Source organism: Pezoporus flaviventris, unplaced genomic scaffold (assembly GCF_033815535.1).
Source record: "Pezoporus flaviventris isolate CSIRO_AGI_PZ_B2104156 unplaced genomic scaffold, CSIRO_AGI_Pfla_v1 ptg000158l, whole genome shotgun sequence".
Lineage (NCBI taxonomy): Eukaryota > Metazoa > Chordata > Aves > Psittaciformes > Psittacidae > Pezoporus > Pezoporus flaviventris.
Genome location: NW_026892706.1, coordinates 34,892 through 49,923, shown reverse-complemented (window position 1 = coordinate 49,923; position 15,032 = coordinate 34,892). Strand labels below are relative to the sequence as shown.

Here is a 15,032-nt window from a genome sequence, read left to right as displayed (position 1 = left end):
CCGCCTGTCCCTGGGCCAGCAGGATGAGTACAAGGACAAAAGCCGCGCTGCCCACCCCGGGCTCCTTCACTCCATCCAGAGCACGGCTGCAGGAGGATGAGTCCAGAGCATCCTCTCCTGCTTAAGGCCGGGCTCAGCTGCCCCAGTGCCCTGCACCGCGCAGGGATGCTGGGCAAGCATCGTCCTGGGGGCTCCTTCCCGCACCGAACGCTCCGAGCCTCTGCACGAAGCCGTCCAGAAGCAGCCATAGGGAGAGCCGAGCCCTCCCCAGCTCCGCCCGCAGCACGCTCACGGCTTCACCCCATTGCCCCCCTCCGACCAGCGGCCGTCCCCGTCCCCGTCCCCGTCCCCATCCCCATCCCCTCCGGATGCTGCCAGCGGAGTCCCCCCCCCGCCTCGGCGGCCCTGGCAATGCCGCGGGCTCCAGCAACGCCGGTAAACAAAAGGCTCCCGATGCAAACCGCCGGCACAGAGGGCTCCAGCGCAGAGCCCAGCCCCGGGCACCCGGGACCCCAAGGATCCAGGCCCAAGCCGAGGCCCCCACAGCCCCCACGACCCCCAGCGCCCCGGCCGCACACAGCAGAGGCCCCACGGCCGAGGGGCTCCAGGCAGCGAAGAGGACCCGGAGGAGGAGGAGGGCCCGGAGCCGGAGCCGGAGCCGCACCCGAGGCTCGCCCGCTCCCGGCCCCCGCCGTACCCGGAGCCCCCGCTCAGAGCAGGCCCCGGCCCCGGCCCCGCACCCGCTCCTGCCGCGGCCACGCGCCCCGCCCCGGCCACTGAGGGGCGGTGGAGGGAGGAGGCAGCCAATGGGAAGAAAGGGGCGGGGCGAAAAGGAGAGTGGGGATAGGCTGAGGAGGAAAAAGGGGCGGGAGGAGGGTGGGGCGATGAGGCGTGGCCTGAAGGAGGGAAGCGTGGCCTAGCAAGAGCGAGCCAATGTGATTAGGCGAGGGGCGGAGCTTATGCGAGAAGGGCGGGGCTTGGGACGCGGCTTGCCCCTTGCTGCATGGGGCAGAGGCAGCTGTGGGGCAGGGGCCCCATGGGGCACAAGGAAGCTCAGGTCAGGCTGCAGCAACGGCGCAAGAAGTCACGAGCTCCCAGAGCCAAGTGTGGGGTTTATTGGTGGGTCCCGGCCCCACTGCATCGGTGCCTTCTCCCACCCCAGCCCCACGGCTGCCCGGGCTGGAGCTGGGGGAGGCACCCAGGAACACCCCAGAGCCGTGCTGGGGTCCCCAAAGCCCCCCCCCAAGTGAGCCCCAGTGGGCTCTGGCACATCTCCAGCCCAGTGCCAGCACCGTTCCCCTCTGCCAGCCCAAAACGGGGGCTTTTGGCAACAAAAGCAGCTCAAGAAACGTTACAACCTGCCCACGGTGGCCAGAGCTCACCGTGTGTCCCCCCAGCAGCGCCCTTCCCTCGTCCCGGTGGACAGGGCACATGGGGCTGCTCTTTGCTTCTCCCCAGGGTGCCACAGCAGAATCTGGGGGGATCGAGCCCCCTTCCCACCAAGCCCATAGGGCTATGGCACAACAGCCCCCGCAGGGAGGGAGGGCAAAGCCCCCGCAGCCCCCCGGGAGCCCCACAGCAGCTACATGTTGAGGAAGGCGAAGGCCGACGGCTGCTGCTCACCCTCCGTGTCCATGTGGGGCTGGGACGGTGCCTGCGGCTCTGGCAGGGGAGAGTCCTGGCGCAGCACGGCACCGGGAGGAGCCACCAGGTCCATGCCAGCAAAGAGGGACAGGCTGCGGGACAGTGCAGGGGCACCCGCTGCATCCCCCAGCACCCTGCTCACCGCCTCCTGCCCGCAGGGACCGGCTGGCACCGCGGCACCGGGCTGCCCAAGGGTCTCTGCTTCCACCCCTGGCTCCTGGCTGCAGGCACCGGGCAGTGGGGCTGCGCTCAGCGGGGTGAGGATGCTCTCACCGGGCAGCGGGGGGATGTCCAGTAGCAGGTCCCCGGGGCACGGGGCTGAGCCCGGGGGGAGGCCAGAAGGCTCCGAGTCCGGGTGGGTGCCCTTTGGGGAGGGGTGGCCCCTGCAGAGAGCCTCGAACTGCCGCAGGATCTGCAAGGAGAAGAGTGGGAGGGGTTGGAATGAGAACGGCATCGGGAGGAGGACACAGCCCAGCCCTTTCCCACTAGGGGCTGCCCTGGGGTCCAGACCTGGCTCTTGAGGATCACATCCTCCAGGCTCCCTGCTCCTGGGAGAGAGGGACAATGCCCACCCCCCTGGCACACACATGGAGCCGTTCCCAAGGGCTGGGTGTCTCCAAGGATGGGAAAGCCACTGCCTGGAAACTGCCCTGGGGAGGGGACATGGGGACACCCCAAGAGTCACCTTTGTTGCTCGGTTGGCGACAGGGCCGGGGCTGCCCTGGCTGAGCTGCTGCAGCTGCTGCCGCGTCACGGTGAAGATCTGGTCCAGGGAGAGCAGGTCCGAGCACATGAGGGAGGAGATGGCAGCCATGGACCTCTGCAGGAGGAGAGAGCGCGGCTGAGCCGGGACGGGCAGCACCGGGCACCCCGCAGGCAGCACCGGGCACCCCGCAGGCAGTGGGGGGGGCACAGAGGGGCCGCGCCGCGCTCACCATGCGGACGCTGTCACTGGGGTCCTGCAGCGCCCGGCTCAGCAGCTCCAGCACCACCTCGCAGTTCAGCAGCCCGCATCTGGCCATGGGATAGGGGTTACGGCAGCACTGGGACCCCCCCGCCCCACCCGCCCCTGCATTTCAGCCCCAAGGTCCATGTGAAGGCAGCCAAGGGGGTGAGCACCCCGCAGTGCTCCCCACCAAGCCCCACAGCACCCATGGGCCACTCGGGGCACTTACTCCTTGACGAAGTGCTGTGCTTCCTCCCTGGTGAGGAAGACCCTGGCTCCGCGGGTCAGTGCTGACACCAGGCTCACCTCCCGCACGCAGTCACCCAGGCTGTCAGCATCCACCCTGCACCAGGACATGCCTTGGTGGGGACAGGAGCCAGCCCTGGGGTTCCAGTGCAGACCCCCCCACACACACACCCTCCTGCAGGCTGGGAACCCCCCCAACACCCCCCCTGCCCCTTGCTCTGCACATCCCAGGAGGAACAGACCAGAGCCTCTGGATTAACGGTGTGGAAAACGAGGGGGCACCGCTCCTGGGGATGAGGGGAGCACCCCGGAGGGCCCCAGGGGAAGGGGACCCCCGAGGCCCCGCTCCCACCTCTCGGCCGCCTGGCTCAGCTCCCGGCTGGCTCCGCAGTGGCTGTCGCTGCCCGATTTGCTGCAGGAGTCCGAGGTGCGGCTCAGGTCCCCGATGCCCTGCGAGGAGTCCTGGGAGCTGTGCCCGCTGTCTGCCTCCTCCCAGCCTCCTCCGGCCAGCCCCGGCTGGTGCCTCACTGCAGGGACACAGCGGGGACACGATGACAGCCCCACACAGGGAACCCCCCTCCCCACCAAGCCCCCCAGGACCTACCCCGGGTGCCGTGCGCTGCGGTGGCTGCTGGTGGCTTCCCGGCCGTGGCGGGGCTCCGGGGCGGTGACGGGGCTCTCACGGGCTCGTAGGTGTCCTCGTGGAGGTCCCCGTGGCGTGGCCGGTGCCCCCCCGGGGACGGGAGCACAGCGTGGGCCACAGCCTCGGCCGCGCGCTGGATGGTGCTGAGCAGGGCTTCCCCTGGGGAACCTGGGCACAGCCAAGCCTTGAGGTGATTCCCAGGAGAGCCCCAGGGCACCCAGTACCCTGCAGGGGACAGTGGGGACTCCCCGCAGAGAGGAGCACCCCTGGCACAGAGCAGACGTGTGGCTGGGTATGGAAGGGTGAGGAAACCTGGAAGCTACTGGGATGGGCCCCAGGGACGGGCCGGCCTCCCAGCACCCTGTCACACACCCCCCCCCAGCAGGGAATGACACAGCAGAGCCACCCATGAACACCCACTGACAACCAGTAACCACGCAGGTGTCACCGGATGCTGGGAGCCTGCTCTGTGCCCAGGCAGGACCCAGGGCTGCAGCAGGGACCGAGCAGGGGACTCACACGGGGCAGCACCAGGACTCACCAGAGCTTCTCTCAGTGCTGTAGCCAAATCCCTGCAAGGAGCCGCAGGGGCTGGAGCTGGAGCCCATGCCTGGGGGAGCCATAAAGCACAAACAGGGTCACCCTCCACTGCTGCTCCCACCTTTGGAAGTGTAGGGGAGGAACTGGGTGCAGGGCAGTGCCCCTTTGCTCCCTCAGAGCTATGGGATATCCCCAGATGAGGGGGCCCACAGTGGGGCAGGGGAAGCAGCCAAGTGCCCAGCACCAGGGCTGGAGCACGCTGCCCTCACCGCACCCTGTCCTCACCCCTACAGCCCCCCTGGCCGGGGGACCCTCTGCACACCCGCAGCTCCAGCCAAAGGGACCGTGCCCATGGCGGTGACAGGGCCGCGGGGCTGCACTCACCCGCGGGAGGCAGGGGACGGGCAGAGGGGGCAGCGGGCGGGGGCAGCGGCGCATCCGAAAACAGGAGCGTGGCCAAGTCCTGCCGGGAGAGAGCAGCGAGGGCTGGGGAGCAGCAGGGAGCCCTGCGTGGGGTCTGGGGGCAGAGCCGCCCTGCAGCCCCGCACAGAGCCCGGGCAGCGGGGCTGACGCTCACCTGCGCGGCCACACGGACCTTCTGGTTCAAGCTGTTGCCGTGCAGGGGGTCTGGGGGCCCAGTGAACACTGCAAGGACCGAGGCGGGGAGCGCTGGGGGGGGTGACCCGGCTCCAAGCCCGGGGCAGGACCCCGGCCCCGGCCAGAGCTCAGCCTCCCTCCGGGCCCCGTTACCTGCGGCCTCCCGGATGAAGCAGGCGCTGCCCTTCAGCTGCAGCAGGAACTGCGGGGAGCCCTGGGCGCAGGTGTGCAGCAGGAGCTTCAGCACCTGCGGGCGGAGCGGGGGTCACGGCTGCCCCGGCAGGGCCCAGCACCCAGCGCCGGGGCTCCGCACCCCCGTACCTTCAGCTTGACGTGGCAGGAGCCGCTCTGCAGCCGGCCCAGCAGGAACTCCAGCAGGCACTGGCTGCTGCCGGCCGACTCGTGCGAGATCTCTGCGGCCCGGTGAAGGATCCTGCTCCCCACGCCTGGCACCGCGGCCCCTTCCCCGCCTGACACCGGCTCTAAGCCCCCCCGCTCCCCCGCTCCCGGGACCCCCCGCCCGGCCATGGAAGGATACTGGCGATCTCCTCGAACAGGTACCCGGGGCAGGGCGCGTCGTCGTCCGCGGTGCCCCTGAGCAGCAGCGGCAGCTGCGGGACAAGCGGCAGGGTGAGGGGCGGTGTGACCGGGACCGGGCCTGCCCCTGCTCCCCGCTCCCGGCCCCGGCCCGTACCCGGCTCAGGAAGCTCAACCGGTCCCGCAGCGGCGCCGCCATGACAGCCCCGCCGCCGGTCCCTGCCCGGCCTCGCAGCTCCGCCCCCCCGAGGTTGCTCAGCACCAATGAGAGCGCGAGAAGCTGCGGCTCGGACCAATCACCGGCGAGGAAAGGCAGAGCTCCGGGAGGAAGTGGTTCAGGAGATTGATGGGCGGGAGATAGGACGTAAACAACCGGCACCTGCACCAATCGGGAGGGGCTCGGGGGGCGGGGCCGCGCTTGGCCAATCCGCGCTTACGAAGAGCCGATCTGTCCAACCCGAGAAGGGCGAGAGGACGACCTTCCTCCAGCACACAATCAGAGATCCAGCGCTCTTTGATTGGCGCACCATTCTCCTATCAGCGAGCCGGAGGGGCGGGCGTTCGTCGCTTCCCAATCAGAGCGCTCATCGCCGTGACGAGCAGTTCAGGCAGCCAATCGCTGCTGTACCACTATGGCGGCGCCCAGGCCGTGAGGCGGCAGCAGCCATGTCGGGCCAGGGCGTGTGGCTGCGGGCGCGGGCGCGGCTGCGGCGCTTCCCGGCGCTGCTGTCGGGCTGCGGGGAGCAGGTGGGGCCGCGGCGGGGCGGGGGGACCGGGACCGGTCACGGTGAGGGGGGCTCGGTGGGAGCCGCTCCGTGTCGTTCCCTGCAGGCAGCTGCCTACGGGCGGTGCGTGGCGGCGGCGGCGGCGGGGCCGGCGGAGCTGCGGCGGGACTCGTGTCTGGAGGAGTTCCGGGCGCTGCGGGACTGCTTCGCGCGGGCGGTGGGTCCCGACCCGTCCCGGTCCCGCTGCGGGGCCTCGGCCCGCTCTGAACCGCGGCTCTTTGCAGGCGAAGGCGACGCCGAAGTGAGGCGGTGCCGGCCCCGGCGCCCCCCCAGCCGCGCACCGGAGACAAACCCGGCCCGGGGCGTCCGGCACCGGAGCTGCCGGAGGGGACCGAGACCCGGGCGGGAGCTGCCGCTTCCCGGAGCCCCTTCGGCCTCTCCTCGCTCTCCATCCCGTGGTCCAGCCCCGTTTCCGGCTCCGGGGGAGCTCCTGCTTCTCTCAACAGCGAAACGTCCTCAAAGCATAAACCCGGCCTGCGGCTGCAGCCGCTGGTTTCTATTTAATAAGAGAATGTAAATCAAAATGCTTCAGCTGATTTTATTATTACTGGCTCAGCCTCCCTCCACCCCCCCAGCATTCCATCCCATACAAGCCGGTCCTGGTAGCTCCCGCTGCCTTCCCGCCCGGCTTGGGATGCCCATGGGAATGTCGGGAGCATCTTTGGTCCTTTGTGTGCACGCAGAGGCTTCACGCCAACACACACGGGCAGGGGTGACCCTCACCCTGCCCACACGTAAGAAGGGGCCGATCCGGATCCAGCTCCCCATGGAGCGGCACTGGATGCCGGCTGCGTTGCTTGTGCTTTGGGCCAGCGTCATGGAGGAGCAACTTTGTACCACGGGGACAGCCCTGAGGGTTAAGGCCACGAGAGTCACTGGGAAGCAGCTGGGGAGGGCCACCCCCCCCATTCTGTGGCTGTTGCCCTGTGGCTCCGTGTTGTTTTAATGGGAAATTAAGACAAGATCCTTCCAGCAACAGGCACGTGGCAGCGGCATTCCCGAGTGCCGTGCGTCCATAACCACCCATCCCGGCTCCGTGCGCTCCCATGGGACGCAAACGCATCGAGGCGACCGGACCCAGGACACTTTGAGATGCAGCTATAAAAACCAGCACAGTGATGAGGTCTGTAGGCTCCAGGCTGGGAAGTTTCAGCCGTTCCGGGGAGAGCTTTGGGATTTGATCTCTTACATTCACAAGTCAGGATGTGAAAACAAACCAAACAAACCCCCCCCCACCAAAGGGATGAAGTGCTGTGAGCCTGAACCCAACCGGGGCTCCCAGAGCAGCTCTTCCCTTCCTGGCTCCTCAAACACATTTCCAGGGGCAGAGCACTGACATCCATGGATGGTAAACACAGGGGAGGGGCTGGAAGAATGCACAAAACACACTGTGCTGCAGAGAGAAGAGGTAGGTAGGCTTGAGCTGAGCCCCGTGGCTGCCCTTCCAAACCATTTGTTCCCAAATGAGTCATTTCTTGCAGAAAAAGGAAGGGGGAGCAGGAATGTGCAGCCCCCGGGCTGAGCTTCCTAATGCACTTTGGACAGGAGAAGTCAAGCTTGAGAGCAGAGTTGAGCATCTGGGGACGGGGGAGAGCAAAGCTCCGGGTTATTGCTAGTGTGTGGCCCCCAACCGAGTCCCTGGGAGAACAGGCAGCACAACAGCAGTGGTTGTGCCCATTTAAGGCAGCGTTCCTACTAAACCGGGTTCCTAAACCACAACTATGTCCTACACATGCAGGATTAACAGCTCCCGTTTGAGGAGAAACACCAAGGCAATTGGCTGAGCTGGTCCTCACCTTGGGGCTTGGTGCTTCTCTGTCCCCAGGAGGAGCAATCCCCTGGTTCCCCTCCTCCGGCAGCCCCTGCACTCTGCCCCACAGCCTCGGTGACAGAGCCCAAGCAGGCAGGGGAACCTCATGGATGCCACCTCGGTAATGAAAGGGGAGTTGGGAGCTGGACGGAGAAGGCAATTCGATATGGAGGAGATGCTGAGAAGGTCCTTGAGGGCTGGCAGGGAACCGAGGCGGACAGCAGCCTCTGAAAGGCAGCAGAGAGCAGCTTTGCTTTCACGGCTGCCACCTCCTCAGCTGCCCGCAGGAACACACAGGGAGGTGCCACCAAGAAGCCCCCGTGCTCCCAGCTCCGAGGAGACCCCATGGGCTGCATCCAGCAAAGAGACCAAACCCCATCCGGTCCCCTTGAGCCCCCCCCTCACGCAGTGTCCGGCCCCGGCACCTGCCTGATCTGGCGGCTGTGCAGGACCTGCGGAGCCCCCTCCACGTGCAGCCGCGTCTCCAGCGCGCTCCGCAGGTCGTTCACCTTCACATCGGGCAGCGGGTTCAGGCCGATCAAGACCCCGGCGCCCCGCGCAGCCTCCCCGTCCTCCTCCTCCTCGGGAGGCAGCAGCTCCCGCCTCCGCCGCCGCAGGTCCAGGTCCGCCTGCAGCTTCAGGTCCCGGTTGGGTTTGATGTCGTGGTCCAGCCTCTGCTCCCCCTGGGCAGCTCCTTGCTCTGCCTTTGGGGCGGGAGCGTTCTCAAGGGCTGGTTTCTTCTCCCCATCGTTTGAGCCTCCTCCATCCCCGTGCCTCTGCTTGCTCCGCAGCCCATCCTGCGGGTCCTGGGCCACATCCACCACGTTATCCCGAGGAGCTTCTTCCTTCGTGTCCCCTTTGCCAGCTGGGTCCTGCTGCCGCCTGCCACCGCCCTCAGCTCCCTCAGTGCGTGCAGCTCTCGGATGTTCCCGTAGGTGCTGCTCGCTCTCTGCCACATTCCTCTTGCTGGAGGAGTCCAGCACAACTGCCAGGTCCTTGGGCTCCACCTGACTCAGTGCTTTGGCTCTAAGGTCTCTTCCTGAGTCTCCTTCCAGACTCTTTCCTGCTGCTCCCTGAACTCTGGCAGCCCCGAGCTGTTCTCTTTGGATGGGAGCTGTCGCTACTTCCACGGCTTTCAGGGAATTATTCTTGCTGTGGATGTCTCTTGCAGCTTTGGCTTCGTGTTCTCCTCCCAGACCCTCCACCAACGACTTCTTTTCTGGGTGGCTTCTGGCTGCTGGAACGTGTTGGACGTCCTTGTGCAGGGCATCCCTGTTCTCCATGGGATTTTTAGCACCTCTGTCCTCCTGAGGCAGCACCTTCCGCTCCTTGGGAGGGACCTCTGGAATGTCACGGCTCCTCCCAGCCTCCTCCTGCTTCCCTGCAGTCCCCCTGCGCTGCTCAGTGGAGTCAGGCTCCCTGGCCGGGCCCAGCGCTGGCTGCTCCGGCAGCTTCTTGCTCAGCACCTTTGCAGCAGGTTCCTGCTTGACCCCGAGGCCCTCGTCCTCCCTGCTCCTGGAGAGGGGCACAGCGGGCTCCTGCTGTGCCTCCGCTGCGGAATGAAAGGACACGTCAGAGCTTTATCTCCCCAGTGTGAGATTCCCGTCTCCTGCCACAACGGGGCAGGAGAAGAGGTCACACCATCAATGGCCATGTGGGAGGAGGAGGGGAGCGGGGGGGAAGTGTGCAGAGGGGTTGGGAACCCCACCACAGGCACAGGAGTGGCTTTTGCATGACTCTGCCATGTGCCAAAGGGATTGGGATTTCTCTTGGTCAGCTTGCCTACAAGAAAGCTGGAGAGGGGCTTTGGACAAGGGCCTGTAGGGACAGGCCAAGGGGAATGGCTTTAACCTGCCAGAGGGCAGACTGAGATGAGCTCTTAGGCAGAAGCTCTTCCCTGTGAGGGTGCTGAGGCGCTGGCACAGGGTGCCCAGAGAAGCTGTGGCTGCCCCATCCCTGGCAGTGCTCAAGGCCAGGTTGGACACAGGGGCTTGGAGCAAGCTGCTCCAGTGGAAGAGGTCCCTGCCCATGGCAGCAGTTGGAGCTGGAGGAGCTTTAAGCTCCCTTCAACACAAACCAGGCTGGGATTCTATGATGTTACAGCTGCTTTGAGCAGGGATCCACCCATGGAGGGGTTGTGTTCTTTGACAATGTCCTCACCTTGCTTTGGCTTCTCCTCTCCTCCCTCCTCCTGCCTTTGCTGGTGGATCTCCTTGTGCTGCTCCTCAATCACAGCCAGCAGCTTTGCCTGGTGGTCAAGCAGCTGCTTGTGCTGTACCTGCTGTTCTTTGATCACCTGCAGGAGCACAGCGTGGTCAAGCAGCTTCGCCTGCCCAGCGTCTAGAAAAGGAGGGGAAAAAGACATAAAGCAAACATCCCGACCCAAACCCCTCTGCAGTCACCTCTCAGTGTCAGCAGAGGGCAAGGGCAGGATGGGCCCAGGAGGGAGGGAAGGATGCGGTGCCCGTGCTCAGGCTGGTTGAATCCACACGAAGGCAGCCCCACCGAGCCCATGCCACAGTCAAACCACGCTGCCTGTGCCACACAAGGGGAGGAAGTCCCGGATCGCCATCCCAGCGGAGCCACACGGGGCAGACAAGAGCATTCGGGGCTGAGCACAAGTGACTCACGGTGATTTAAGGAGCACATCACCCACAGGCTGTGAGTCCCCGGTCCGCAGGGAAGCGCTGCTGCCTGCGCTCCGCCTGGACACACACCCAGGCGATGGGATGGGATGGGATGGGATGGGATCCGGAGCTGTCGCTTGCCTCCCAGCCCAGCTTTCCTCCTGAACCCAAGGCGTTTCTAGGTTGGGAATCCTATCAAATTAACAGCCTCTAAAATGCCATTTAAATCAAAAAGCAATGCTGTGCAGGCCCGTACTTCTCCAGCACCTGTTGCCTCTCCCTATCCCACTGATCACCCCCAAAGTGATTACAAAGAAGTATTTCCAGCCCACACCAGGGCCCCTGGAATCCCCTCTCCGCTCTGTTGGGTTTCGAGGGGAATTTGGTCACTTCAAGAGAGCAATTGACTTCTGGAGATGTGTTTATTGTCTGCACTTTGCTCAGGGTAAACAAGGCAAACAGAAGGCATTCCTGCTATCCTGCTCCCGGAGCCTGCCAGGCCCGGCTCAGCATGGGAATGGTTGGGTTGAACACCCAGCAGGAAAAGGTTTAATCCCTGAGTCAAAGCGTTGCTGCCAAGAGCTCTGCAGACACGTGTACCTCCTGCGCTCGGGCAGCACACCTCTTCCCCACAGACAAGAGGTGATGCTCTCTCCTGCCTCCTCCTTTGATCCTGGGAAAACGGGCCTCAGCCAGCGCCCTGCCTGGATGGGAATGGGCACTCCTCATCCAACCCATCTGAACCCATTATAAACTCTTAAGTACCTGAGCTCCTGCGGCCCAGGGCAGCCACAGCAACAGTGGCCCCACTGGGGTAGCTGTCTGCAGAGCACCCACGGAGCAATGTGCCCTCTGCCTTGCTCCTGTGACACCTTCCCACCATTCCCAGCCTCTGGGTACAAAGCTTAGCATGGAGTAGAGGAAAAGAGGCTCAGGGCATGTCCTTCATGGGAGAGCATCCCCAGCAAGCCCCACACAGACCGAGATGGAAAACCCCACAGGAACTCAGGTGCCTTCAGCCCCCTCAAAACATGATGAGTCCTTGGAGTCCCTATCGCCACTAGCTTCTTACACTCAGTTTTTAATGTCCCACTGCAATACAGAACAGAAAGGGAAGTAGTGGAAACCCAAGAGGTAACCACCATAAAAGGAGAAGATCAGGACATGCCCCCCAGGAGCAGAGCCTGGCCCACATGCTACAGCCTGCGCCTGTGGGGTGATGCTCAGCCCACTCCCCACTGTGCTGCCAGCTCCCTCCACTTCACACCAGCCAAACAGCTTCATTCCAGTCTCACTCATGCCGCTGAAGCCGGGAGCAGCCGGGCCCTGGAGCCAGCGTGACTCAGGGGCTGCCCCACGGGACACATCCCGCCGGATGCCACGCAGGAGGTGACTGCAGCCCGAAGCTATGCGCTGGCAGAGCCAAGAGCAGTGCCGGCTGGCACCGTGCTGCGGAGAGGAGCCCTGAATCCTGCTCTCCCAGCCCTGGCTCCAGCGCCTTCCCTCCCTGCACGCCCCAGGCTCACACTCACCCTCCAGCTTGCTCTCCACGTTCTCCTGTTGCTTCTCCTCCGTGTTTCGGACCTCCTTTGGCTCCAGCTGATCTGCTCTGTCCGGAAGGGGCAGCTCCTGCTTCTCACCTGCAGACCAACAGACCTCTGCTGTCAGTAAGGACACTCCAGCAGCAGATGTTCCCTCAAGCGACTCCGCATCCCGGTGTCCCTCCCTGCCCGAGCCCGCAGGGTTTACATTCAACCCCACAACTGCACGGGAAGTAATAAAACCTCTCTAACAACGCAGCGGAGCGGTGGCAGGGCGCCAGCACCAGCCACCTCAGCCAATTCAAATGCAAGCACGGTTCTGAATAGCTTTTAGCCGGGCACTCAGCAATGTGTTACCTGTCAAGATCTCCCAGCTGGGTGTCCCCAGCGAGAGGGGAGGGCGCGGGAGCAGCCTGGCACCTGACACTGCCTGGGCTAGCAAACAACTGTGACAGATAACACAGGAGCTGTCAAAGCTGCCAGATCCCTCCTCTCCCCCGGCAGACGCTGGCGGGGCTGCGCAGCTCACATGCTAATCTATTGAAATCAGAAGGGAGCACCGGGATGGAGGCAGCAATAACAACGCTGCCCGGTCTCCGGAGGGGGGTTACAGACCAAGAGGAGTTTGTGGAGAGCGCTTACTGGGGTCTGTTTCCTTCTCCATGGGCTTCGCAGCCTCCTCTGCTTTCCTGGGGAGCTGGAGCTTTGCTTTCTCCCTGTCACCTGCAGCCTCAGCTTTCTTCTCACCGTCCGGCGCGGCAGCTTGCGCCTTGGCTTCCAGCACTTGTTTGTCTGGCTCCAGCTCTTTGTATGGCAGCCTGCCACCCTGCGCCATCACCTCCAGGACGTTCCTTGGATTCTGAGCGGGCTCCCGAGTCCCTCCCCGCAGCTGGTTCCCAGCAATCGCTTCCCTCCCTTGGCTCAGGCCGAGTGCTCCTTTCCGGGGACTCAGCCCCACTGCCTCCTCCAGCGCCGGCTGAGCCCCACGGTCGCTGCCTCCTCCGGGCACAGGCTTGTTCTCGTCGGATTCCTCCCGCTCCCGCCCCATGTCCACAACCACTTCATCGTGTGGGATGGGCGGCTCGTGGCGATGGGCTTCCCCCACAGGCAGGGCAATCCCTAGAGCGGGAGACAGGCAGGGTTAGGGGGCTTGGGACCCATGGGAGACAGTGAGAGGCAGCAGATTCACAGTACAGCCAGCATCCTTTATCCACCCTTCCTCCTCAAGAGGCTGCATTCCTAATGAGACTCAAGAGCATCAAATACTAAATCACCTTTAGTCCACCAGGCGATGAGGAGAGATCAGGATCTTTATCTGAAATAGCTGTACAACCCAGACCAAAGCTGGCACCCCTTCCCCAGGCTCCCCCTTACCTTGATCGGGACGGTCAAGCTGCACTTTCTCCTCCAGCTTTCCTCTCTCCTCCTCCTCTCTCTTGGGTACCTGCATGGGCACCTTGATTTGTGGCTGCTCCATCTCCTCCTTCTCATCCAGCAGCTTGGGTTTATCACGGTCATCCTCTGCCTCCTCCACGGCCGGGTTCTGCTCTGCAGGACAGTTCATTGCACGTGGTTACACACGGCTGCATCGAGCAGTCCCTTTGTCTGCTGCAGCCCCTCCACCGGCACAAGCCGAGCTGCCCGTGTCCCTCCAGCGTTGCCAGGGAAGGGCCGGGGCTTTTGTTCGGGGTTTGTTTGTCCTCCCTGCGCTGGGCTTTATGGAGCTGCTGGGGTGGAAGCCGGGGGCCGGGATGCAGGCGGCTGCCGCTGCCGCCAGATGGTAGCATCCTCCCGGCTGGCCGGACCCCCGAGCACCGCCGGCACCGAGCCGCGGTCCCCATCGAGCTGCAAAGCGGCTCAAACCCGCTCTTATTTCTACTTTGATCTCCTTTTTTTTCTTTTTGCCCATCAGTGTTTCCCAGCCCTCTGAACGCCGCTCAGAGGACAGCGGGTGGGAGGAGAGCTGCAGGACCCCGTGTTGAGGAATGGGCTTAAAGAGGCGTTAGGGGAAACTCCTGAGGGATGCAGGGGACCCTCCCCATCTCCCTCGGAGATGGGATGTTTCTGAAAGACACATCCCAGTCAAACCAGGTACTGAGTTTAGCGCTGGAGGAACCACGTGGAATCCCTGGCATGTCCCATGGGCTGGGAAGGGCCCCTTCCAACCCAAGGCTGGCAGAGGACAACCCACGCAGCGCACACAGGGAGTGAACTCTTCCTTAGAGGAGGAGACCTGGTTGTTTCCCAGCACTGAAGCTGTTCTGCAGACTTTTTTTCCGTCCAACAAACTCCGAAAAACAACAACAACAACAACAAAAACCTCTCCTTCTGTAACCAAAAAATTCCCAACTCTTCCCCCCCATCCGCCCTCCCCCAGGCGATTTCCTTTGGGGAATTAATTCCATAAACATCTTTCAATCTCCTCCTCCCCCTCCGCAGGGCTGGTGCGATTTATGACGAGATGAACTCATGGGAAAGAGGAGATTGCCACAACTTGAGCTGCGTGGGCCTTACCCCAGCACGGGGGGGGGGGGGGGACCCAGAACAACCCCAGTACAAGATCCTGGCCCGGAGGGATCCGTGCCAGAAGGACCCAGCGCCTCTCCAGAAACCTGGAGCTCCACACCCTGCTGAAGGGATTTGGGTTTGGGAATGTCGGTGGGAGGAGAAAAGGGCTTGGATGTTCTGAGAACTCTGAGTCTGGTACCCAAGGGTCCCTTCTCTCCATTGAGGGACTTCCCAGGGTTCAGCAAGGCAGGGCAGGACGCTCCTCCTTTCAGGAAAAAGCAGCCTGCAGGAACCCGTGCCCAGCCCTGGACGGGGGCCCTGGGAAGCAGGAGGCTGAGGCCGGGGAGGGGAGCGCTGGGCCCGGCTGCGGATGTTCCCAGCTAAATCCTGGCCTCTCTGCAAGGAAACATTATTTACTCTATTGGAGGAAAGTTCTGTGTTAATTGGTTCATGAAGCCGGGAGATGGCTGCGCCTGGAGCCCATCCCGGCGCTGCTGGAAGCCAGGGATCCGGAGAACCGCAGCACAGGCAGACGCTCATTCCTAATGCAGAAGGGAGCAATGACCCAAAGGGAGACTGAGCAACCTGAGCAAGTGAAGGTGTCCCTG

General features: G+C 64.0%; 3 protein-coding genes across 3 annotated transcripts in view; 1 reads left to right on the top strand and 2 right to left on the bottom strand.

The window, feature by feature from the left end:
* Nucleotides 1-1,389: 1,389 nt before the first annotated feature.
* Nucleotides 1,390-5,358, bottom strand: TEPSIN (TEPSIN adaptor related protein complex 4 accessory protein). Its single transcript, XM_061479908.1, has 13 exons — nucleotides 5,311-5,358; nucleotides 5,155-5,227; nucleotides 4,938-5,029; nucleotides 4,770-4,863; nucleotides 4,597-4,664; nucleotides 4,404-4,482; nucleotides 4,021-4,089; nucleotides 3,441-3,647; nucleotides 3,189-3,363; nucleotides 2,820-2,933; nucleotides 2,580-2,658; nucleotides 2,330-2,464; nucleotides 1,390-2,056 (listed from the first exon to the last, which is right to left on the bottom strand). Exons 1-13 carry the CDS (start codon nucleotides 5,350-5,352, stop codon nucleotides 1,583-1,585), a joined length of 1,701 nt encoding a protein of 566 aa, XP_061335892.1. The 5' UTR covers nucleotides 5,353-5,358; the 3' UTR covers nucleotides 1,390-1,582.
* Nucleotides 5,359-5,786: 428 nt separating this feature from the next.
* On the top strand, nucleotides 5,787-6,239 carry NDUFAF8 (NADH:ubiquinone oxidoreductase complex assembly factor 8). Its single transcript, XM_061479931.1, has 3 exons — nucleotides 5,787-5,900; nucleotides 5,985-6,095; nucleotides 6,163-6,239. Exons 1-3 carry the CDS (start codon nucleotides 5,820-5,822, stop codon nucleotides 6,181-6,183), a joined length of 213 nt encoding a protein of 70 aa, XP_061335915.1. The 5' UTR covers nucleotides 5,787-5,819; the 3' UTR covers nucleotides 6,184-6,239.
* Nucleotides 6,240-8,147: 1,908 nt separating this feature from the next.
* The window catches only part of SLC38A10 (solute carrier family 38 member 10), a 32,524-nt gene continuing 25,639 nt past the window's right edge, over nucleotides 8,148-15,032 (bottom strand). Inside the window, exons 12-16 of the mRNA XM_061479956.1 lie at nucleotides 13,291-13,464; nucleotides 12,559-13,035; nucleotides 11,908-12,015; nucleotides 9,909-10,088; nucleotides 8,148-9,300 (exon numbers count right to left, since the gene is read on the bottom strand). Coding sequence (XP_061335940.1) covers nucleotides 8,150-9,300; nucleotides 9,909-10,088; nucleotides 11,908-12,015; nucleotides 12,559-13,035; nucleotides 13,291-13,464 — 2,090 coding nt within the window. The 3' untranslated portion in view covers nucleotides 8,148-8,149. The remainder of the gene's footprint in view (nucleotides 9,301-9,908; nucleotides 10,089-11,907; nucleotides 12,016-12,558; nucleotides 13,036-13,290; nucleotides 13,465-15,032) is intronic.